Source organism: Anomaloglossus baeobatrachus, chromosome 4 (assembly GCF_048569485.1).
Source record: "Anomaloglossus baeobatrachus isolate aAnoBae1 chromosome 4, aAnoBae1.hap1, whole genome shotgun sequence".
Lineage (NCBI taxonomy): Eukaryota > Metazoa > Chordata > Amphibia > Anura > Aromobatidae > Anomaloglossus > Anomaloglossus baeobatrachus.
Genome location: NC_134356.1, coordinates 203,850,273 through 203,874,310, shown reverse-complemented (window position 1 = coordinate 203,874,310; position 24,038 = coordinate 203,850,273). Strand labels below are relative to the sequence as shown.

The window sequence follows — 24,038 nt, the reverse complement described above, 5'->3', positions numbered from 1 at the left end:
CTACAGAGACTCCTACTACCGGTTCCTGGCTGCCGTGCATTTAGGCCTTCTGGGGAGGCGCCGCACAGTCCCTGTATAGGGGTTCACTGCTGGTTGCCTTCTTAGGGGAGTCCGGTGCACGGTCCAGTGGGTCCACCTCCGGACGCTCGCCGCTCCTCGGTGAGCGTAACACAATGTTGTTCCTCGTTCCTGCGGCAGCACACATCGCTGTGTGTGAAGCCGCAGGAGCGAGGAACATCTCCTACCTGTGTCCTGCGGCTCACGCCAGCTATGCGGAAGGAAGGAGGTGGGCGGGATGTTTACGTCCTGCTCATCTCCGCCCCTCCGCTTCTATTGTCCGCCTGCCATGTGACGTCGCTATGACGCCGCACGACCCGCCCCCTTAATAAGGAGGCGATTCGCCGGCCAGAGCGACGTCGCAGGGCAGGTCAGTGCATGTGAAGCTGCCGTAGCGATAATGTTCGCTACGGCAGCTATCACCATGATATCGCAGCTGCGACGGGGGCGGGGACTATTGCGCTCGGCATCGCAGCATCGGCTTGCGATGTCGTAGTGTGCAAAGTGCCCCTAAGAAACTTCACTTTGGGCCCTGCCGGTATAGAAGATAGGCCCTTTGCCAGACACCTTCATTTAAAGCTAGTGGAAGTTTAAGCTTTTAAATGCCTGCCAAGGCTTTTTCTAATTTGTCTTGTGTAAGGAAACATTAAAACTTCTTTAAATTGAAGCTACCCCTAAGTATCTTCACAGCTTGAAGAAATCCCCAAAAATGTAATATTCCAGTTACAATAATGACATATGTCAAATTGAATATGATGAAGCAGATGCTGAAAGGCAAATATTCCAGACTTGGGCACCATGTAGCTCGGATCCTCCCATGGCATCATGTCAGTAAACGTTTCCCTCTGATACTCAGTAATGATCATTTTTTACATTCTGTACAAATCCAAGTGAACATCCCCAGCAGGACAGAAGTAAATGACATCAGATCGGCGCTGCTCTGAAATCCAATATTTCTTTGAAACGCCGTTCTTTCATAATCTCTACAGGAGGGATTTTACTCATATTCAATTCTGTTGATGTTGGCTGGTTGTTGTTTTTGGACCTGAGATAAAACAAAGAAAACTCGAGGCGGCACATACATGTCAGAGAACATATGTATGAGCATGTATTTAAGAAAAGACACAACGAGGTGACGACGTAGAGGCAACTGTTTTTTTTAATAGTTAACAAATCTGGAATCCAAATCCAAGGCAAACAGAGATAAGAAATGTTTCAGAGAGAAAAAGGTCGGTACTGGCAGTTGTGTCCGAGTGTGTTCCTTGCCTTAGGTGTTTCTCAAGAAAACATGAGAAGAGGCCGATGGGACGTGCTGTTTCAGGGGCTCACTAAGGCGTGTACGCTGCGCGGTCATGGTGTCACTGCAGGTTGTTACTGACTCATTTCACAGTGAATCATTGAGAAGCCACAATAGTACGATGGCTGATTATTGCACAGATCCTCTAAACCTGCACTATTGGCATAGGAATGTCGTATGGATACTCTGCTTTACTATATACATTTAATAATTAAGAACATGGGGTGAGTCCAGCCTTACTGGAGAGATAGCAACCCCTAGTGAAAACAGACAAGAGAAGCGTACCTGTAGCACAGAAAGGGTACCGGGATCAGGGGTTTGGGACATCGGAGATCTACAAGTAAGCAGCTTATGGAATTATTGCTTGCCATTTGCAGTCGCTACTCTGCTACTGGCACAGTATGGCATGCATGACAGTGTATGTCATTAAGGGAAGAGCACCATCTCATGGACTGTGTATGCCTAACAGTAAACCGGAAAATTGGTGAACACATTCAATCCAGATTATTATCCAGGCCTCCACCAGTCAGTAGGACCAGCCTGGCAGACAGCGACATGCTATTTGTAAGGGAATATTCAGAAAGATGTATCTTATTTTGTCTGTGTGGGAAACGGACCCAATGTTGTCCTATCGGCTAGTTCACATCCGGCTTCAGATTCGAAGCCATGGCACATGGAGCCATTCATGTCTGCAACTTGGGGACACTACTGACTTGAGGCCTACAACAGCTTGAATGTAGCCTTACATTGAGAAACAATGTCTGTTACAACTTCAAAATACTCCAAGGAATACGTTTTCCTTAATCAATATAACCTCTTAAGCAAGTGAAATGAGTTCTGTCACTAGATTTCACAACACGACCTGCATAACTTATTAAAGAAGCACTCCCATCAAACTTAACACCCAATCCTTTCTAATATGTGTTTAGTGTAGTGAAGGTGGTGAAGGTGCATGAAAATACTTACTGATCTTTGTTTTCCACAGTTTCCAGCACTGCTCAGGTCCTCTTCTGCGTCACGTCAAGGTAATTCTTAGGAAGTGTCGTCAGTTTTCTTAACAGAAACAGGTGAACATGAAATATACTCTAACAAATATACAACTGCACTCTGAGGTGCTAAGGTAAGCAAATATTGAACATAGGTATATGGACATGCATTACTGCTAAGGAAATACATATAAAAATTGAGAGCACATAAAAAAGGCCAATTTTATTTGATCCCAGCAGCCAGCAGCCAGTGTGCACTCCTTCCCATCAGCTTTTTAATTTTCCAATAGCAGGTTCCTTCCCACCAATAAAATTGTAGGCTGTTCTGCCTGAGTAGAGGCATTTAGATAGGGACCTTGACACTAGCTGCTGGGCTCACATAAAACTGGCCTATGTGCTAAGTGTCTCAATTAATTTCCTTAGCAGTAAATATACCTATATTCAATCTTTGCATACCTTAACACCTCAGAGTGCAGCCATATATTTGTTAGTGAATGCAATTCCGACTCGCTGGATCATACCGGAATCTGTGTGATCTGGAGGTCGCTTTTAGAATACAAGCCTATGAAGCGTCAATGTTGTAAAAGCTTCTTATTTTAATACTTACATTACACTACACCCATATTTACAAAGGTTTAGGGCATAACATTTTTGTTGGGAGTGCTTCTTTAATACAGCTCACTTACACAAGTAGAGGAGGTCCTTGTTTTATCAGGCAAGAAAACGTTTAGAAAGGATTGTACAGGTATTCTAGTATGGTAAGTACAACAGCCTCTTCCTTTGTACTGTGAAATCTGGTGACAGATCGGCTGTAAATTGCGTTATAACTTAATTATGTGGATTTCTTATATCGGAGGTAGGAGAAGGTGGAATGACTTTATTCATGGATTTTAGGGGGGTTGGAGAAGGTGGATGGACTTTATTCCTGGATTTTAGGGGGGTAGGAGAAGGTGGATGGACTTAATTCATGGATTTTAGGTGGGTAGGAGAAGGTGGATGGACTTTATTCATGGATTTTAAGGGGATAGGAGAAGGTGGGTGGACTTTATTCATGGATTTTAAAGCGGTAGGAGAAGGTGGATGGACTTTATTCATGGATTTTAGGGGGGTAGGAGAAGGTGGATGGACTTAATTCATGGATTTTAAGGGGATAGGAGAAGGTGGGTGGACTTTATTCATGGATTTTAGGGGGGTAGGAGAAGGTGGATGGACTTTATTCATGGATTTTAAGGGGATAGGAGAAGGTTGGTGGACTTTATTAATGGATTTTAAAGCGGTAGGAGAAGGTGGATGGACTTTATTCATGGATTTTAAGGGGGTAGGAGAAGGTGGAAGGACTTTATCTATAGATTTTAAGGGGTTGTCCACTACTCGGAACAGATTACCCCTTATAAAATAACAACAGCCCATACTCACCTCTGATGCCGGCACCATTGCAGTGATGTTGTTATGTCACGTTAACGCTGCAGCCAATCTGTGGCTGCTTCATTCTCACCTACTTCTGATGTAACTAACATTTGGAGAAGTCAGAGGCCAGTCACAGGTTTTATTTCTCCCAGGTGTCAATTTAATCTGAAATCTGAAGGAAGTGAGGGTGAAGCAACCTCTGATATGCTACAGGTAGGTATATGGTGTTGTTATTTTGTAAGGAGGAATACTTTATTTGCAGGTTTGGACACCTTTACAATGGGTTACCAGCACCTAACTTGTGGTATTAATCGGTAACTTTTTTCCCACGAGTGGCCCTTTAATACCATGTTTCCAGACGCAGACTACACTTCCTGATGCACACCGAGATGGCTCAGTGCATATAAAACCATTGTTCTCACCAGTATGAGTCCTGTTTACACAGGATGTTGTGCTGCCGAGAACAATGATCTTTTGTGCAGCACAAAAAGATCATTTCACCCAACGACTCTCTTTGTTGATCAGCAGCCTGTTTAGACTGCAATATTATTGGGAAATTATAATTTTGCAATGTAAATGGACCCTTACTCTAATTTGTATTGGAGGGCCTTTAGGCCAAAAAGATGCACCCACTAATATTTATTTTATGCATTTCCCTGTCAATGCAAATATGTGGTGTAAAAAACTCATGTATCTGGAAAAACACTCCATACAAATGATATTTTATAACGTCTAGTGCTATAAAATCTCAAACTTCTACAAAAATAGTGTCTGTAAATCTAGAAACTGGATAACATCATAACATGGTGTAAATGACACTGGGAGAGAAAATTAGAATAATGTTCAATGTTAGCAGTAATAAAAATAGTAAAGTCATAAGGTACGGGCATTATTTACAGCTAGGATAAAATAACAACGCCCTACAGACGGCACTAACGGTAGGGGAGTAACTATAGTCGGTGCAGGGGTTGCAGTCATACCTGGGCCTTGGAGCCTAAGGGGGCATAAAATGACACTTTGGCCCTTATGAGAACACCTGAGCCCTAACATTTGAGGGCCTTGTTGGATATTTTGCACTGAGAGTTAGCCACTGATCAATGGTCAAAACCCCCTACGGAAAGCTACGTTGTTTAGATAGGATTAGCAAAGATTTAGAAGATGAGTTAGATCCACCTTTGTAGATGTAAATATATCATATGATATAACTTTAGATTGTTTTACTTTGTTCCTAAGAATGAGCCACATGGCTAACACGATTCTCATCAGCCCAGGCTCGATATCATCTCAGCTTCTATTTGTGACCACATCATGCCAGACTCCGAAAGCCCTAGATGAAGTCATAGGGTGATCACTTGCATCTGCCATTTGGTTCTGCATTGTATGGCAGAAGTTGGCTTACAATAGAGCTACATATAAAATGCTTGAGAGGAATGTGGTGAGCAGGTAAAGATGGCTTCTGTTCCGCAGGTCACATCTTGTGATCACACATTAGTCAGTGCTGAAACAACCTGCAGCGACACCACTGGGTTTTGGATAGCATGACCGGCATACATTTGGCATACCTGCCACGATAAAATGTCAAAAGATTAAAACGAGTGAGATTTGAAGATGCGTCAAGGTTGCAGGTTCATTGAAGTCTTTAAACTCTCCAAAACAGCGGCGCATAAAAAACAGCATTTAAAAAATATAACCAAGAGTTGAAAATATCTCTCTCCAAAGAATAACCTTGGCAGGAGATAAAGGGATTACAACACATTGCATAGAAATAAGCTGTAGTCCCATCACTCCTGAAAGGTAGAAAACCAATTCTCGTGGAGATCTTCCTATAATACAATATATATATTATGTGTAGTAGTTATACATAAGTTCTATATATATATATATATATATATATTTATAAATATATTTATAGAGGTGTACATATTGAGGCACATGGTGGAGTGAGTTAGAAAAGCCTGGCTTGTTTCTTCAGCTCATTTCTTTTCCACAGTGCCAGGCGGTCAAACTCCGATATGGTCATTCCAAACACTTGATAGAACTCTTCAGGTGATAGGTGGCGCTGCGGAGAGATAAAGATTGAAGACATGCTGATATAATCTGTTGGGTGAGATATCTGAAATAGGACAATCTCTTATTTTCTTAAATAAGACCCTTAAAGGGATTGTAACAAGCTTGGAAGATCGTGGGATAGTGGATTACTTTCCAATCGCTCGAGGTCTGACTGCTGGAACTCCTACCTTTCCCGAAAATTGGGTTAGAGCTCCAGTTAAATGGAGCTGTTGTTCATCATGTGCACCTCCATGCTCCAATCATTCTTAATGGTAGTGCTGAAGACCAGCTGAGAACACTGCTCTCTCTGGAGGTCCCAGAGAGAATTAATGGGGCAGACATCTGCATGATCCATCACTCTATAATCACACAAATTGTCCCTCCAGTGAGGAAGGAGACAAACTCTAGCTCCACAAATTGGAAGTAGCAATCCTAAAAGTCAAAAGTGGCTTTTTAAACAAGCCTTTTCATAAGACTAAGGGGTACTTTGCACACTACGACATCGCAGGTGCGATGTCGGTGGGGTCATGTCGAAAGTGATGCACTTCCTGCATCGCTCTCGACATCGTAGTGTGTAAATCCTAGATGATACGATTAACGAGCACAAAATCGTCATAATCGTATCATAGGTGTAGGGTCGGCGAATTCGATAATTACGCTGACGCAACGGTCCGATGTTGTTCCTTGCTCCTGCGGCAACACACATCTCTATGTGTGAAGTCGCAGGAGCGAGGAACACCACCTTACCTGCGTCCCGGCTGCAATGCGGCAGGAAGGAGGTGGGCAGGATGCTTAATCCCGCTCATCTCCGCCCCTTCGCTCCTATTGGCCGCCTGCCGTGTGACGTCGCAGTGATGCCGCACGGCCCGCCCCCTTAATAAGGAGGCGGTTCGCCGGCCAGAGCGACGTTGCACAACAGGTGAGTGCATGTGAAGCAGCCGTAGCGATAATATATGCTACGGCAGCTATCACAATGATATTGCAGCTGCGACGGGGGCGGGGACTATCGTGCTCGGCATCGCAGCATCGGCTTGCGATGTCGTAGTGTGCAAAGTATCCCTTAGGATTTAATGCCAGATCAGAATCCCAATTTGCAGACACGGTGTTTCGGGGTGATTGCCCCTCGTCAGTGCAAAGTGTGGGTATCTGATCTGGCTTATGAGAAGCTATGTGGGGACAACGGGGAAGACTATTCTCCGTATAGAGACCTGACAAACCAGTCTGGCTGCCAGTGAGGGGACTTATAGCTGCAATGCCCCTCTGGGAATTATTCAAATTGTCCCTCCAGTGAGGAAGGAGACAAACTCTAGGCTTTTTAATGCCCCCGTTCTCAGAGTCAATGATGGGGGTCCCAGTGATTGGAAGGCTCCCTGCAATTAATAAAACACATGAATTCCACTGTTCCTGCAGAAGAAAAAACATGAGGCGCTTAGTAAAAAGATCATTTCACCCTGTTTACACTGAAAGATAATAGTTAAAATTGTTCCTTCACGATCATCTTTCAATGTAAAGGCAGCTTTAGGCTGTGTGCACATATTGCCTTTTTACTGCAATTTTTATGTGTTTTCCAGTGCAGATTTGTCCCAAAACCTGAAGGGAATCCTGATTCTAGCAAAGTCAATGAGAATCCTGAACTGTAGTCCACATGAGTATTTGCTCCTTGCGGATTTGGTGCACAATCTCCACATATTCATGCAGCGTTTTTGTTGCAGATTTAAAGCATTCTAATTAGTGGGAAAAATTTGCACCAAAAAAGAGCGGCAAAAGCGCACTGAAAACAAGGCAAAAATGAGCATTTTTGCTGATGCGTTTTTCCTGCCAATAGATGCAGAAACTTCAGCATCAAATATTAAACGTGTGCACAAAGCCTTATGCGTGCGTCACACGAGACGATCTATCATACGATCGGGCGAGCGATCGTACCGCCCCCATCGTTTGTGCCTCACGGGCAATTAGTTGCCCATGGCGCACAAAGTCGTTAATCCCCGTCACACGTACTTACCTCCCGGGCGACGTCGCTGTGGGTGGCGAACATCCTCTTCCTGAAGGGGGAGGGACGTTCAGCGTCACAGCGACGTCACACAGCGGCCGGCCAATAGAAGCGGAGGGAAGGAGATGAGCGGGACATAAACATCCCGCCCACCTCTTTCCTTCTGCATTGCTGGCGGGACGCAGGTAAGCTGTGTTCGTCGTTCCCGGGGTGTCACACGGAGTGATGTGTGCTGCCACGGGAACGATGAACAACCGGAGCACAGAAGGAAGACCGACATTTTGAAAATGAACGACGTGTCAACGAGCAACGATAAGGTGAGTATTTTTGCTCGTTCACAGTCGTTCGGAGGTGTCACACGGTACAATATCTCTGACGATGCTGGATGTGCGTCACTTACGACATGACCCCGGCAATATATCGCCCGATATATCTTACCGTGTGACGCCGGCATTAGGGTCTGTCTTTATGAGGTCACCTTGTCACTGGTGAATGGCTTATACACTTTTTGATTCAAAATGTTAAAGCACCATTGTAGCAAATTATTGGATTCTTTTTTTCCACCAACTGGTGTTTTTCCACCAACTGGTGTCGTCACCATTTACCGACACCGTTCTGCTCCCTCGGAGCCATCTTGTGACTGGCCAGAAGTCAGAGGTTATGTCATAAGTTCTGAATACTTCTCTATGAGAGCCAGAATGAGGCCAGAATGAGACTGCTGGAGACTGATGGAAGTGTCACCGATAACAGATGTAGATGCCGGAGAGTGTGTATAAGACAGGAGTCAGGGACGTGGATTTGGAGCACCACTCTAGTGGTGAAATAAAAAACGAAATGCTGGAGTGGTGCTTTAAATAATGATCTCATGTTTTTATATGCATAGCAATTCTGGAATTCATGCACTCATTAATCACAGAGTGCTAGTGCACAGTGATTGTATATATGTGATGTATATCATCAGATGGTACATAAGGTTTGACTATGTGGCACAATTATTTTAATAATTTTCATATTTCTTTAGAACTATTCTAAAAATGTATACAGTAATAGTTCAATATGGGGACAATCGGATATGGGGCAATATGGTGTGTGAGCTATCATGCAGTATGGCAGAGCAGCGTTGGGACAATACACTACAGAGGTGGTATACTGTAGGGATGGTATGGTATGCAGATCTATTTTCAAGTGTCTAGAGCTATGATTATGCAGAATATGCACTGAGAAACTGTAAGAAGCGCCTAACGGATGAGTACCATCTATAGAACGTAACACAATGAAAAGTTATGTTTACAGTATCGTCACCGAACTCACCTCCAGTCGAGTTCTATCGGCATCTTTGGGTAGTCTGCTCCTCCCTCTAGTGGTCACCATGAGTAATTCATATGGATAAATCTGTAAAGAGATCAGTGTATAATATTAGAATTTGTATCTACCAGATGCCCTGCTCTTTAGCCATACACAGTCTTAGAGCTCATATATTACTTGAATGTTGGCTAAACACAACTGATCCTTTTTTTCAGAGAGATAAGCCCCTGCCATAGGTGTCTGGCAGTGGCTCTCTCATCTCTCCTTGATGAACACACATGAATATCTGGGCAAGTAAAAGGAAGCAGGATGTGAAAAAGTTTATTTTGGTAAATCTAGGTTTGTGACACCTAAACCAGATTCTCCACATTATGAAAAAAAAAAATGATGTCTAATAAACTATAGGCACAAGAGTCAATGTACCATATACTCTGTACCATATATGGTGAAGACAACCAAAGCTTTGCGTATTCTTATACAATATATTTGGTCAAATATCAATAATGTATGGAAAATAGAATAATTGAGCTATGTGTTATATACATATACACTTAAATATAATCAGGGGAAATAGTGCTACCCTTCAAAAAGTAGACTGGCAGGGGTGCCAACACGCCCACTGATTCATAATTGAGTCCTATTCTAGGAGTATACCATCTATTTTACAGTTACAGGTGACTGGAACAGCCAATGGTTGCCTCTCTTTGAAAGGGTAATTTTTTTTTTTTGCAGGAAAACCATTTCAATATTCCAGACTCAAATGGCAAAGAAGCCAATCTTGACTTTTGAGTTTAATTCTTCTTCAAAGACTAATTAAAATACTTTCTTCATGTTTTTTCACATTTAGCAAGCACTCCAATTGCCTGCAGATCGGTGAAGATCCAGGTCCCGAGACCCCAAATGATCCCCATATGATCTTTCAATAAAGCCCTTCGAAGTTCACAGCTCAGGAGACAGAAGTGCACAGTACTTACTTAAACATGGACACACCGCAGGGTATGCATTCAATAGAAAGCATAAGCTACATTATCTATTGAGTGATTGATGGGGTCTCAGGACCTGGACCACCATTGATCAGCAGGCAATTAGATTACTTATTGAATATGAAAAAAGTTGACTTACTCTTTAACATAAACTGTCATATTGTTTCTCTGTTATTGTGTATTTGGTTATTTTAGTTCTTACAAAGATTTGCATATTAAAACAAAATTGTTGGATGAACAAAATAATTTGTAGAATAATTTAGACATAATATTGATCGATAACTAAAATCTAGATAGAAATAAGATAGATAGATTGGTGGATAAAAAAAACAGAAGTTTGTATTCTTTAATTAATAAGGTACATCTAAAGGCTCCTTTACACACTGCAACATCGCTAGCGACATCGCTGTAACGTCACCGGTTTTGTGATGTAATAGCGACCTCCCCAGCGACATTGCAGTGTGTGACACGCATCAGCGACCTGGCCCCCGCTGTGACGTCGCTGATCACTACAAATAATTCAGGACCATTTTTTGGTCCTTTGTTTCCCGCTGCGCAGCATGCATCGGTGTGTTTGACACCATAACAACGACATCGTTAGCAACTTAGAACCCAGCCCGTAGGCAGCTATAGCGTTCCCTTTCCCGCCCCCTTTACCTCCGATTGGTGGTCGCTGTTGCATTCTGATTGGGCGGCTTTCACTGAAAAGAAGGCAACTTTAGCGCTTCCGTTCTTTGTTTCAAAGCTACCTTGTTCCTGAGCGTGCTGGTTTGCAGATCATAGAGAGTTCTCCAGTCTGCAATACTATAAAGCCTATACAGTAAGCATCATTTGATTGAAGCTGTATTGATGCTGTATAGCTAAACCAGTGTGGAGTCGCCGCACAGAGAACTCTACAAAGATCCGCTAAACAACAGAAGCTCAGGAATAAAGGATGTACAAGCGCGACTTGTGCCAATCTTTCCAAGCTCGGGGTCGCCAATAAGAACACATTAGCGATCACCAATCGGAGATGAGGGGGGCGTGTAAAAAGGACTCCTAGGTGGCTTCAGCGCCAAACACCACGCCCCTAACATAGGTGTGAGTCGTCAAATAGCTGCTGTGTGACACGTCCCCAACGACCAGCGAGGTCGTTCTGCAGGTCCGTATCGCTGCTGCGTGGTTGGCCAGATCTGCCTGTTTGACAGCTCACCAGCGACTGTTTAGAGACTTTCCAGCGATCCCGGCCAGGTTTGGATCGCTGGTGGGATCGCTAGAAAGTTTCAGTGTGTAAAGGGGCCTTTAGTCACTTGCCAGGACGGGTTGTAGTTTGAAGAAACGCAGCTCATGAGATCTGTGTCTCAATGATAGAGGAGCTTTATCTTAAGCACGCATACCTCAACTGTGACATCAGAAGAAATAACTCTTAAGGTGGTGTCACACACAGCGACGACGACAATGACAGTGCTGCTAAGTAGCCATTTTCTGTGACGTAGCAACGACCTCAACAGCGACGTCGCTGTGTGTGACACATAACAACGATCAGACCCCTGTTGCGAGATCGCTGCTCGCTCTTGAATATTCATTTTTTGATTGCTGCTATCTCGCTGCGACACATGCATCCTTGTGTTTGACACTGCAGCAGTGACGGTTGCGACGACTTTGAAAGCAGTGATGTAGGACTGAATGCAGGACAAGGGCGTGTTTTTGCGGTGTATTTTACAACGCCCCCTCTACTCCGATTGGTGGTCACAACAGTGTTCCGATTGAGTAACTTGCTGAAGGCATTACAGTGATTTCATTCTTTAAGTTCCATTCTTTGTTCCACGTAGTAGAGTCTCTGTCTGGAGTCGCTAGTGTGTTGTTCTTTTTTGTGTCTTCCTTTGTTTGGCACGGTCACCCAATCAGGCGCCGCTGTAGTGATCACCAATCGGAACAGAATGGCGTGAAAAAGGCAACGCAAAGGCGCTGTAGCGATCACCAATCGTAATAGAGGGGCGTGAAAAGAGGCAACGCAAAACATGTCTAGGGGTAAACACCACGCCTCTATCAAGGTCTGAGTCGTCGCACAGCGATGTGTGTGACACATCCCCGTCGAGGTCGCTATGATCGCTGCTCCTTAAAATTACCTGTTTTACAGCTAACTAGCGATCATGTAAGGAAATGTCACAGGAAATGGTGACGTAACAGCGACGTCGTTGTCGTTGTGTGTGAACCCAGCTTTATTCTAAGCTAACCGAACACAACAAATATTTTAGTCAAAGAAGGAAAAGATTTGTTTCTTCTTCTGTCATAGGCCTTCTCTGGCAGTTCACCGGTATGTGTGCTTATGATTCAGCTCTTGTCAGCTGAGACAGAGGTCTTGAAGCCGTGTTTCTTCACACTGCAGTCCATCCTGACATGTACTGGGATGGCTGCCATTTGAATGATGTGACAGGGGCTATTTTATCACTTTCTTGAAGAATTCCTTTACAGATCAAGATTCAGTAAACAAATCAACCACAAAGAAAATTGAGGTGGGGGCTAAAAAGGTATAGATTAAGTTCCAGGAAATGAAGAAGGTCCTTGGATCTGCGGTGGTCTGTACTCTGTACGTGTAAAAACAGTACAGGGAGGTCATCTATTGATCAGTAAGGGCCCATTGTCATAGAATCAGATATATCTACCAAGACGTTGTAGGTCTTCTCACCTTGTACTCTGCAATAAAGAAGAAAAAGATGAGCTAACACTGACCATTCACGTAGAGACTAATGTAAGCTGTGGTTCTGGGACATATCATCTTTTTTAATACGGCGGGTGGAGTACTTCCTTAATTATTAATAGGCTAGGATGCTCTAAAAATAGATTTATATTGCTTTTCAGTCATGCTCGAAAAATAACTCTTCCATTCATTTTTATGTAACATGTAAAACCTTGTTCCCAGTATGGTCTACATTATAGCTCACAGCTTTTACCCTTTACATATTATGGCTTTACTGGCCTGCATTTGCTCTAAATGTCCTGATATGACCCCCTTCCTATCACCCCAGCCCCCATCTATTCTTTATGTATATGAGAAAGGCTTTCAAGCAAGCAGCAAATAGAATAAAATGATAATTACCTCTCATGCCCCAGTTGACAGCGTTGGCACTATCGTAATGGAAAAGATCAGTGCTGGGTGGCTGTAAGAAAAAAAAAAACATGCTAACCACAAAGCAGCATTAAATTGGAAAAAGTGAACTAAAAAGTGCAACTTTATTAACCCCTTTTCAACTGAGCCAATTTTTTTTTTTGATCTGGTGTGTTCATTGTGCCTGGTAAAATTATTTTGCAGATTTTTCTTATTCTTACAAAATATGATTTTTTTTGTATATTTTTTTATTTATTTTTACATTAAAAAAGGGGGGGGTGAGTTGAACTTTTAGATTATTTTTATATTTTACTTAAAAAATATGTAAAATACACTGCAATGCTCATATACTGCAGTGTATTGTCAGTTCATTGATCTTCTCTGAATCCCAGCCAGCTGTCTTAGTAGTTAAATTGTACAGCATGTGGCATCTGTAGCTCTTCTTTAGAACCCAGGTAATATAAGGGGTTACTACTTTGAAAAATGTGGCACATCAATTTATTCAATGAGAACATTGATGAATCACCCCCAATCTATATAGACCTAATTTCAAGATTCAGTTATTTACTTCTCCCAAAAGATATTGTGTACTGTACCCTATGAAGTCCATTTCTCCGGTATGCAGGGAGCGAGGCAGATTTTGAGATCAATGGATCTGGAAGAATAGAATGTTTAGATTAGTTAGCATAATGCAGAAAACTATGTATCTTCTCAAATGTATGTGTTTTAACGAGAAAAGTAGTAGAGATTACAGTTTACTACTGTGATGTTTTAGTATCTTACTGACATTTTTCAAGTTGTCTTCTGTACAGTACATACAGTGCCTTGAAAAAGTGTTCATACAGCTTTAACCTTTGTACATTTTTTCCACATTACACCCACAAAGTTAAATGTATTTTTGGGGATTTTTTGGGCTATACCAACACAAGTAGCAAAAGGACATGATACATGGTTTTCTAAATATTTTAAAAATATATATATATGAAAATTGTGATGTGAATTTGTATTCAGCCCCCTGCAGTCTGATACGATACCCCCAAATAAAATCCAGCGTGACGGATTGCCTCCATAAGTTACCGAAGTACTCAATTGAGTACACGTGTGTAATTCATTCTCAGTACACTAAAGCTGTTTTGTGAAAGCTTCAGAGATTTGAGAAGATTAGGGAACAAAGAACATCATGAAAACCAAGGAACACACCAGACAGGTTAGGAATAAAGTTGTGGAGAAAGGTAAAGTGGAGCCCCCCTCCATTACTAATCTAGGGCTTAGTGGCAGCCATGAGCTGTTATTAACCACTTATTAGCTCGATTGCCACCGCACTAGGGCAATGGGAAGAGCCAAGTAAAGTACTGGGATTGTTGAATCTAATAAATGCGACCATCCTGGGTGGTTGCAGGCCGCTATGTTTAGGCTGGGGGGCCAATAACCATGGGTCTCCCCAGCCTGAGAATACCAGCCCCCAGCTGTTGGGCTTTATCTTGGCTGGATATCAAAATTGGGGGGGGGGGGGACTGCATGCTGTTTTTAAGATTTATTTATTTAATAATTTAAAAAAAAAAAAAAAGCTGCATGCAGTTACTCTTATTTTGATACACAGCCAAGATAAGCGCACGGCTCTGGACTACAGCCTGGAGCCGTATGTTTTATCTGTGCTGGGTATCATAATATGGGGGACCCTACAACAATTTTTTTCAAAATGTATTTATTTTTATACCACTATAATGACCTGCAGAAAAGGTCTGTGATTGGAAGCAGCCAGACGCGCTGCCACTTGGTGGGGGCACGGTCTAAATGCAACCAATCACAGATGCCGGTGTGGGGGAAAGCAGGGAATATGCATGAGGCTAATGAGCAGCCTTGGAAGTAGAATGAGAGGCTACAGGAGCAGTTACATCTGCGCCGGTAAGTATAATGCGCTTGCTCTATCCCTTCTACCACCATTTTTAAGCCGGATTCTGGCCCTCATAGACTTATATGGGGACTGACATCCGGCCAAAAACCCAGGATAAATTCTGGGCCAGAACCCTTTTTTTTATTTTTAACCCGGTTATACCCACCAATCTCGGGTATCTGCGAGTCCTCCCATTGCTACTAAAAACACTTGTCAAAAACGCACAAAGAATTGACATGCTGCAGTTTTGTAGTCACGACAAAACTGCAGCCATAAAAAAAAACAATGTGTGCACAGCAAAACTGAAATCTCATTGACTTTGCTGGGGAAGGAAATGTATGCAGTATTCTGCCACAAACTGCACTGAAAAACACGGCAAAAACATAGCAAAAAAGTGCATTGTGTGCATGGGGCATAATCCTGATCTACCTTTTCTCCTGAATTCTAAATATGTAGCTTCTCGCATGGATATAAAGGTTCCAATGGAGGCAATTACATGTACTTACCACTGTCTGCAAGGTAACACTTGTTTGGAGCTGTAAGAAAAAATCGTAGAGCTTCATTTTCCAATGCAATCTGACTGGAGCTGTATACTCCATACACAATTATAGAAAAAAATACAAGGATAACATCATAATTAATGATGCGCGAGAGTGTTTGGAACTGCTCATTACTTGATCGAGCATCAGGGTGCTCCACTGTGACTCGAGTACCGAGCATAATGGACGCCAATGGGTAACTCCAGTATTTTCAAACTCAGATGCTCGAAGCTCGATCATGTAACAAGTTTTGGCACGCACACTTGCTCATCACTAATTTTAACAATATAAGACACACAACCTTCTTCAGCACTGTTCATTGCCTTATGCAGGTATGATAATGTACTTTGCCTATTCACTGCCATTATTTCTCTTCTGTGCTCCTTCTCTGACCATTTAAGAAAAACAGTTGCAGGCCATTATTTTTGAACTATCAAACATCTCAATTTTCTCAACACATTTGGGGTAGGAGATGTCCTCCTGCCATCCTAAAGACCCATTTTTGTTAATTAAAGTGCCAGAGTATGCAGTTACACCATTCAATCCATGAAGCTCTTCGGCCATCAGAGTTCGGCCCATCACCCGATAATAACAGCACTTACAGCTGAACAGTCAGCACCAAAGGGACAGAAATTAGACTCAATTACTTGGCGTGTTCCCTATGACCGTGCTGCATTATAATTTACTGTGATTTTTATCTAGATCCATTCTACAGCTTTAGGACATAATTAGGGATGATTAAATAGCTCAAATAATCGGCTTCGCAAATATTTGCCGAATAGGTCGCCGCTATTCGACTATTCGTGAATATTCGATGCGCAATGTACAGTAAGTCTATGGGAAACCCGAATAACAACTATTCGGAACTATTCGGGCTTCCCATAGACTTACATTGCGCATCGAATATACGCATAGAGGCGTCCTATTCGTCAGATATTCGCGAAGTCGAATATTTGACGTATTCGATCATCCCTAGACATAATCCTTTAAGTTTTTCTCTTACATCCATTGTCATAGCCAATATTGTGCAGAGCTTCTTTGCTGCCGGCCGAACTTCGAGGAGGGGTCCAGGGATCAACATATGACCGTGCCTTCATTTCCTCTTTCAGAATCATCCTCCCAATTCCTCCCTGGAGCTAGGAAATAAGATATATTTGGTTTAATTAGATTGAGTGAGTGATTGCACAAAACAAACAGTTCTGGGATCCTACTATGAAAAGTGCTGACAAACCTCAGTTGTGTTACCCTTAAGGAATATTACGCTCACAGGATATTCCATAAATACCTAATAGGGACTAATCCCACCTCTGGGCCTCGCAGCTGTCTCGAGAAGTGGGTCCCATATCTTACCACTATGAATGGAGGAGTGACACTCATGGTTGGGTTTCTGGGATTGATGGACGTGTCGATATGTACAGGAGGAGGCCGACTACAAATCAATTGTTTTATTACTTGTTTGAAAATCTTTAAAAAGATTGTCTCATATTCACAAATGGTTAAAATTGCAAAGCGCTAGTAAAAACAAGCAGCTTTACAGTTTATTTCTTAGTAAAAATCCTCTTCATTGGGATTTTTAGTTTTCTAGTTTACTGCTTGTTTCCTGAGTAACCAGCCACCTCTGATGTCTATCAGCGGTGGCCAGCCTCCAAGACAAGGAGTGCATGCTTGCATGCTTTTTGTTATGGAACTTGAGAGACCTGAACCCTGGATCACTCCTGAAAATAGAGGTTGAGAAAACTCTTTTATTAGTCAATCAACAAAGATTAGTGCCTATGATAGATATGTGCTGTTTCTATTAGTTTTAGTTAAAACTGTTATTTAATGTTTTTCATGCTTGTCTCTGCTGCCATCTACTGGTCAGACCTTTCGGCTCCTCTTTTTCTTTTGTCCAGCCCTTGGGAGTGTCTGCTGACCCTCTTGCATCACTTCCTGGCATCTTCAGTTCCAGCCAGAGTTTTTGTGAGAATCACGTCCCTTATTGGAGCTGCTAGAAGCAAAGTCTTCTGACCTTAGTGGCTTCAGAAACAAGCATCACAAGAGAACCACAATGCCAGGTACTTGGACTACTGTACTCTTCATGTCCTAACCTTGGGAGAAAATAAACCACCATTGTTTCATCTCAGCATGTGCATGTTTAACTCTGGAGCGCTCTGGTCATGTCTGCCTCACCTATAGGAAAATGAAGGTAAGATTCTCACACCATTCCATAACTACGCCCCTTCAATCGCCTTTAAGTGGGGACAGAACAGTCAGAAGACTGCTTAACAGCCCAAAGTCAAAACTTCCTTGAGAGCCCAATCAGTCAGAAGACTGCTTAACAGCTCAATACCCCGGCTACAGATCCCTAAGAACCCTGTAACTTCCCTTGTAATCTGCCTAGCAACAAGCCTTGTGCACTAGTCTGCCTGCAACAGTGCATGCCTGGACAAGCCTAAGGGGAAGCTCTCCCATCTGCCACGTCCTATATCACCTCTGCTTGCATTGTAAAGGGACAGTTTATGCACCTGCTGTTTCCCTCTTGCCATACCCCTTCTATAGACTTGCAGTACATTATACCTCATTACTGCACATTGCTGGACTGTGAACCCCAAGTTTTGCTAAAGACACCTTCGGAATTTCATCAGGGAGTCCTTGCAGAGCTGCACAACAATTTTCGTATTCAAAAGTCAAGTTTCTTAAAGAGACAGTACACCTTAAATCAAAATGGCTGAAAAAGACCTCGGACAGTTCCCCACTGCTGAAACAGAGCAAATACAATCTGATACTGTCCATTATGAAGCCCAGGAGGCAGATCCCGCGCTTCCAGCAGACCAAGTTGTCCGACCGAAGCACTCTTCCAAGCCCACGATAAAGGCCACTGAAAACTATCACACTATGAAGATGAGCTATGTGAACACCTGGAAGAACAGTGGGAACTAGTCACCTATTACATGTCTAGACTTGAATCCTCATCAGGTGATGCCGCATGCTTACAAGCCGCTCTGGAACAGCTGAACACAGCTCATGAAAGATACAAGAGACTGTCAACAAGGGACATTACCTTTCTAAAAGACTCTAAAATTGATGAAGCTCTTTCAGACCTGAGCAAGGCAGAAGAGGTGGACAAGGAAAGAGATGCCAAGGTGCAAGATGCCATAGACCAGGCCGAACACCGTATCTCTCACCAGCAAGAAACCAGATCACACCGATCAACCTCATCTAGACGTTCCTCTCGGTCATCCGGGTCATCATCCTCAAGAAGCTCAGCCCTGAGCGACAGGATACTAGAGGCCCGCATAAGAGCAGAAGAATCCAAGGTGAGACGTTCCTTCACAGAAAGAGAAGTAGAGGAAGAAGCCAAAAGGGCAGAAGCAGAAGCCAAAAGGGCAGAAGCAGAAGCCCTAGCAAAAGCAGAAGCCGCTAAAGCAGAAGCCAAAAGGGAAGAAGCGGTGGCTCGGATAAAGATTCTTCGGTCACAGATGAAAGAGGAAGTTGCACTAGCTAAAGTGAGACTACTTGAGCAAGCATTGATCCAAGGTCCTGATCCAGCTCACTCACCACCACTGGAAGCAGACAATCCAGTTGATCGCACAAGAGACTATGTACTGAATCAGTTACCTGTAGCAACCCCGGTTTGCAGTACCGTCCAAGCCGACAACACCGAAACCTCCAACTTACCTCCACCAGTGCCAGTACCACCTAAAGCACCCGAGCAAATTAATAACAGTCAACAAGAGGTGCCCTCTCAAACACAGCCAGCATGGCAAGATGGCAACCAAGTGTCTCCTGACCCACTTCCACAGCTCAAGCAGCGGTCATCAGAATCTACAGAGGCTAAACCACAGCTCAACCCTGCAGCAACGTCATTCTACCCGGGAACATCTCATCCATTCACGCCAGGCAGCCCATATGCCCCAGGGGCCTCACGAGTCGTCGTGGCAACAAGTAGTGAGAAATCAGATATGTCTGAGTTTGCCAGGTTCATGGTGAGCAGTGAGCTTATCAACACTAGTCTCACGAAATTTGAAGATCGTGCAGAGAGCTACAGGGCCTGGAAAGCAACTTTCAAGGCAGCCATCGCCAATTTCAACTTAACTGCAGAACAGGAGCTCGACCTCCTGATCAAGTGGTTGGGCCCAGGCTCTACAAACCGTATCAAGAGCCTCAGAACCGTCTATGTGGGACAAGCAGAAGCAGGTCTCGCTGCTGCATGGCAAAGACTGGAATGCACCTTTGGCAGCGCAGAAGCAATAGAGAAAGCCCTATTCAAGAGACTGCAGAACATCCCAAAGATCAACCTTAAAGAAGTCCACAAGCTTCAAGACCTAAGTGATCTGCTCATGGAGCTGGAGCTCGCCAAAAGAGATCCTCGTCTGTCTGGGCTGTGCTACCTGGATACAGCCCATGGAGTGAACCCAATCGTGGTGAAGCTGCCATACAGTCTGCAGGAGAAATGGGCAACGTCAGTCTCAAGGTACAAAAGAGTGCATGACGTCACCTTTCCCCCATTTATTCACTTCTGCAAGTTCATCGACGAGCAGGCCCAGATGAGGAACGACCCCAGCCTCGACTTCCTAGAGTTCAACACTTCAGCAGCTGCAACATCATCATTATCAAGGTATGAAGGTGCCATACACAAACGCAGAAACATTAAGAACACTGTGAGTGTCAGGAAGACTGAGCTACCATCACCTGCAGCACCCACAGATAAACAGTACACCATCTCATCATGAGATAAGTCTTTCAATCGGGAATGTCCCATCCATAAAAAAACAGATTCATTGAACAAGTGCAGAGGGTTTAGATCCAAAACCCTACAGGAGCGCAAGAAAGTCCTCACAGAGCTTGGTATCGGTTTCAAATGCTGCGTATCACTTGAGCACATGGCCAAGGACTGTAAATCCATCGTCAAGTGTGAGGAGTGTCATAGCGAAAAACACGTTTCAGCCATGCACCCAACCCAGCTAGCTAGAGACACATCGGCTGCAGTCACAACCGCTCCCACTCTAAAGCGGGCTTTACACACTGCGATATCGGTCCCGATATCGCTAGTGTGGGTACCCGCCCCCATCTGTTGCGCGACACGGGCAAATCGCTGCCCGTGCCGCACAACATCGCCCAAACCCGTCACACATACCTGCCCGGCGACGTCGCTGTGACCGGCGAACCGCCTCCTTTCTAAGGGGGCGGTCCGTGCGGCGTCACAGCGACGTCACTGAGCGGCCGCCCAATAGCAGCGGAGGGGCGGAGCTGAGCGGGACGTAACATCCCGCCTACCCCCTTCCTTCCGCATAGCGGCCAGGAGGCAGGTAAGGAGAGCTTCCTCGTTCCTGCGGTGTCACACGGAGCGATGTGTGCTGCCGCAGGAACGAGGAACAACCTCGTTACTGCTGCAGTAATGATTTTTGAGAATGGACCCCCATGTCACCGATGAGCGATTTTGCACGTTTTTGCAACGATGCAAAATCGCTCATCGGTGTCACACGCAACGGCATCGCTAATGCGGCCGGATGTGCGTCACCAATTCCGTGACCCCAACGAGTTCGCATTAGCGATGTCGTAGCGTGTAAAGCCCCCTTAAGTCATGGCGGGGAGTCCAAGAATCAGACTGACACCACCACAGCCATCTCCTGCTCATGCTCAGAGGTATGTGGAGAGGGCCAAATGGAGAAATGTTGTTCCCGAATATGCCTCATCAGGGTTTATCCCGAGGGACATCCAGAAAAGGCAATGAAGGTGTATGCCATCATAGACGACCAAAGCAACCGGTCCCTGGCAGGAACCAAATTCTTTGAAGCCTTCGGAATTAATGGACCATCAGAACCCTACACCTTGAACACCTGCTCGGGTCGCATAGAGACTATTGGCAGAAGAGCCCAGGGATTCATTGCTTCTCCTATCAATGGGAAGACTGAAATACCTCTACCAACGCTCGTTGAATGTGACCAAATACCCAGCCACAGGAATGAAATTCCTACCCCAGAAGCTGCATTTCATCAACCACACCTAAGACACCTCGCTAGTGTTATCCCACCTTTGGACAATAACACAGAGATTCTACTCCTGCTCGGCAGAGCCTAATCAACGCCTTGAGAAGGTTCCTTGCCATCAGAGGACCAGTGAAACAGCTATGGTCTGACCGTGGAAGCAACTTCGTCGGTGCATGTAGAGAACTGAACATCGACACCAACCCTATCCAAGATCAGCTGGCAGAGAAAGGTTGCACCTGGATCTTCAATCCCCCTCACAGTTCTCACATGGGAGGCTCCTGGGAGAGGATGATCGGGATTTAACGCAACATCTTGAACTCCATGCTAATGGACGTCAATTCCTCAAGACTCACACATGAGACTCTAGTCATTCTTTTAGCTGAAGTCTCAGCCATTATCAATTCAAGACCCCTTGTGCCAGCGACCATGGACCCAGAAACACCAACAATATTGACTCATACTATTCTTATTACCCAAAAAACTGACAACGCGGTAATGCCCAGCGGAGAGTTCACCCACGCGAACACTTATCAAAAACACTGGAAACGGGTTCAATACTTGGCTGACTACTTCTGGAACCGATGGAGGAAGGAATACCTCACCATTCTTCAAGGAAGAAAGAAGTGGCGACATCCCAAGCCGAACCTCAAAGAAGGAGACCTAGTCCTCATGAAAGACCAGACCACAGAAAGGACTGACTGGCCTATGGGACTGATTACTAGGATACTGCCTAGCCAGGACGGCAATGTTCGGAAGGTGGAGCTTAAAGGTCATCAGGAGAGGTGAGACGAAGACCTTTGCAAGGCCAATCCACGAACTTGTTCTGCTGTTGCCCAAAGAGAGCGTCCCTATGGGATGAACGTTACCGGACCTGAACTTTGAGCCATCCTTCTTGTTTTGAACTCAATTGATCTTGTTTTTGCATTTAACATGCCTTTCCTTTCAGGTTATATTATGGACTCAATAGTGAAATCCTCAAAGTAAATTTCAGACGGGGAGTGTGCTGTTTAGAGTTGAGCGCGGTTCGCGGTTCGAGGTTCTCCAGTTCGCGGCTCGAGTGATTTTGGGGGCTGTTCTAGATCGAACTAGAACTCGAGCTTTTTGCTAAAGCTCGATAGTTCTAGATACGTTCGAGAACGGTTCTAGCAGCAAAAAGCAGGGCTTTTTACAGCTACAGTGTGCAGGAGCAATCGCTGGCAGCCTGCCAGAAGCTGGTAACCAAGATAAACATCGGGTATCCAAGCAAAGCGCTTTGGTTAGTAACCCGATGTTTATCCTAGTTACGTGCAGGAAGCCCACACTTCCCCGCTCAGCTCACTCCGCCCCCTCCTGCACGCGGCATGTATAGACACACACACACACATACACACACACACACACAAACACACACACGTCCCCAGCCATGCAGTCCACAACACTGACGTCCTCCTGGCATTCTGCACACATGGTCCCGCTCGGCTTACCTGCGGTGATGAAGTCCCGACCTCAGCGCTGTCACTGTCCTCCATGGCAGCCGCTTGTCACATCACCTTCTCTTGCTTGCGACCCGAGACTGACTAGCGGTGACGTCACGGGCCTCTCGCGATACTTGGCTGTGAAGGCGGCGGTCATTGAACTCAGTGACAGGTGCTGTCAGCAGTGCAGGAGATCAGCGCAGGTAATGTACCTCGCTGACAGCAGCACTTGTCATCCCCCTGCAGTGACCTGGGCTTGACCCATTGATGTTAGCTCAGGTCACTGCACTGCTCTCCCAGCCAATGGGGAACATCCTGCTCTTCATTGACTGGGACAGTGTGGATCGTCATGGCAACCCCTTGGATTACACCAGACCTGGATTTGTTTTTCTTTCTAATAAATTGGTTAAAAAGGAAATGTATTGGGGACTGTTTTTTCAAATAAAAATGTGTTTGTCGTCTATTTTTTTTTATTACTGACTGGGTTGGTGATGTCGGGTATCTGATAGACGCCTGACCTCACCAACCCCAGGGCTTGATGCCAGGTGACTTTACACATCTCGTATTAACCCCATATATTACCCCGTTTGCCACCGCACCAGGGCACGGGATGAGCTGGGGCGAAGCACCAGGATTGGCGCATCTAATGGATGCGCCACTTCTGGGGCGGCTGCAGCCTGCTATTTTTAGGCTGGGGAGAGTCCAATAACCATGGACCTCCCTAATCTGAGAATATCAGACCCCAGCTGTCTGCTTTACCTTGGCTGGTGATCCAATTTTGGGGGGACCCCTACGTGTTTTCTTTTTAATTATTTATTTAATTTAAAATAACAGCGTGGGGTGCTCTCAGTTTTGGATTACCAGCCAAGGTGAGGCTGCCAGCTGTGGTCTGCAGGCTGCAGCCGTCTGCTTTACCCTAGCTGGCTACAAAAATAGGGGGAACCCTACGTCATTTTTTTTTTTTCATTTTTTTGGCTAAATACAAAGCTAAGCACCCCTTAGTGCCACATGAAAGGCACC

At 44.5% G+C, this 24,038-nt stretch overlaps 1 protein-coding gene across 1 annotated transcript in view; it reads right to left on the bottom strand.

Moving 5' to 3' along the window:
- Positions 1 to 1,198: 1,198 nt before the first annotated feature.
- Positions 1,199 to 24,038, bottom strand: part of ABLIM3 (actin binding LIM protein family member 3) — a 296,306-nt gene continuing 273,466 nt past the window's right edge. Inside the window, exons 17-23 of the mRNA XM_075344628.1 lie at positions 16,599 to 16,731; positions 15,563 to 15,592; positions 13,759 to 13,817; positions 13,154 to 13,214; positions 12,743 to 12,750; positions 9,098 to 9,178; positions 1,199 to 5,806 (exon numbers count right to left, since the gene is read on the bottom strand). Coding sequence (XP_075200743.1) covers positions 5,693 to 5,806; positions 9,098 to 9,178; positions 12,743 to 12,750; positions 13,154 to 13,214; positions 13,759 to 13,817; positions 15,563 to 15,592; positions 16,599 to 16,731 — 486 coding nt within the window. The 3' untranslated portion in view covers positions 1,199 to 5,692. The remainder of the gene's footprint in view (positions 5,807 to 9,097; positions 9,179 to 12,742; positions 12,751 to 13,153; positions 13,215 to 13,758; positions 13,818 to 15,562; positions 15,593 to 16,598; positions 16,732 to 24,038) is intronic.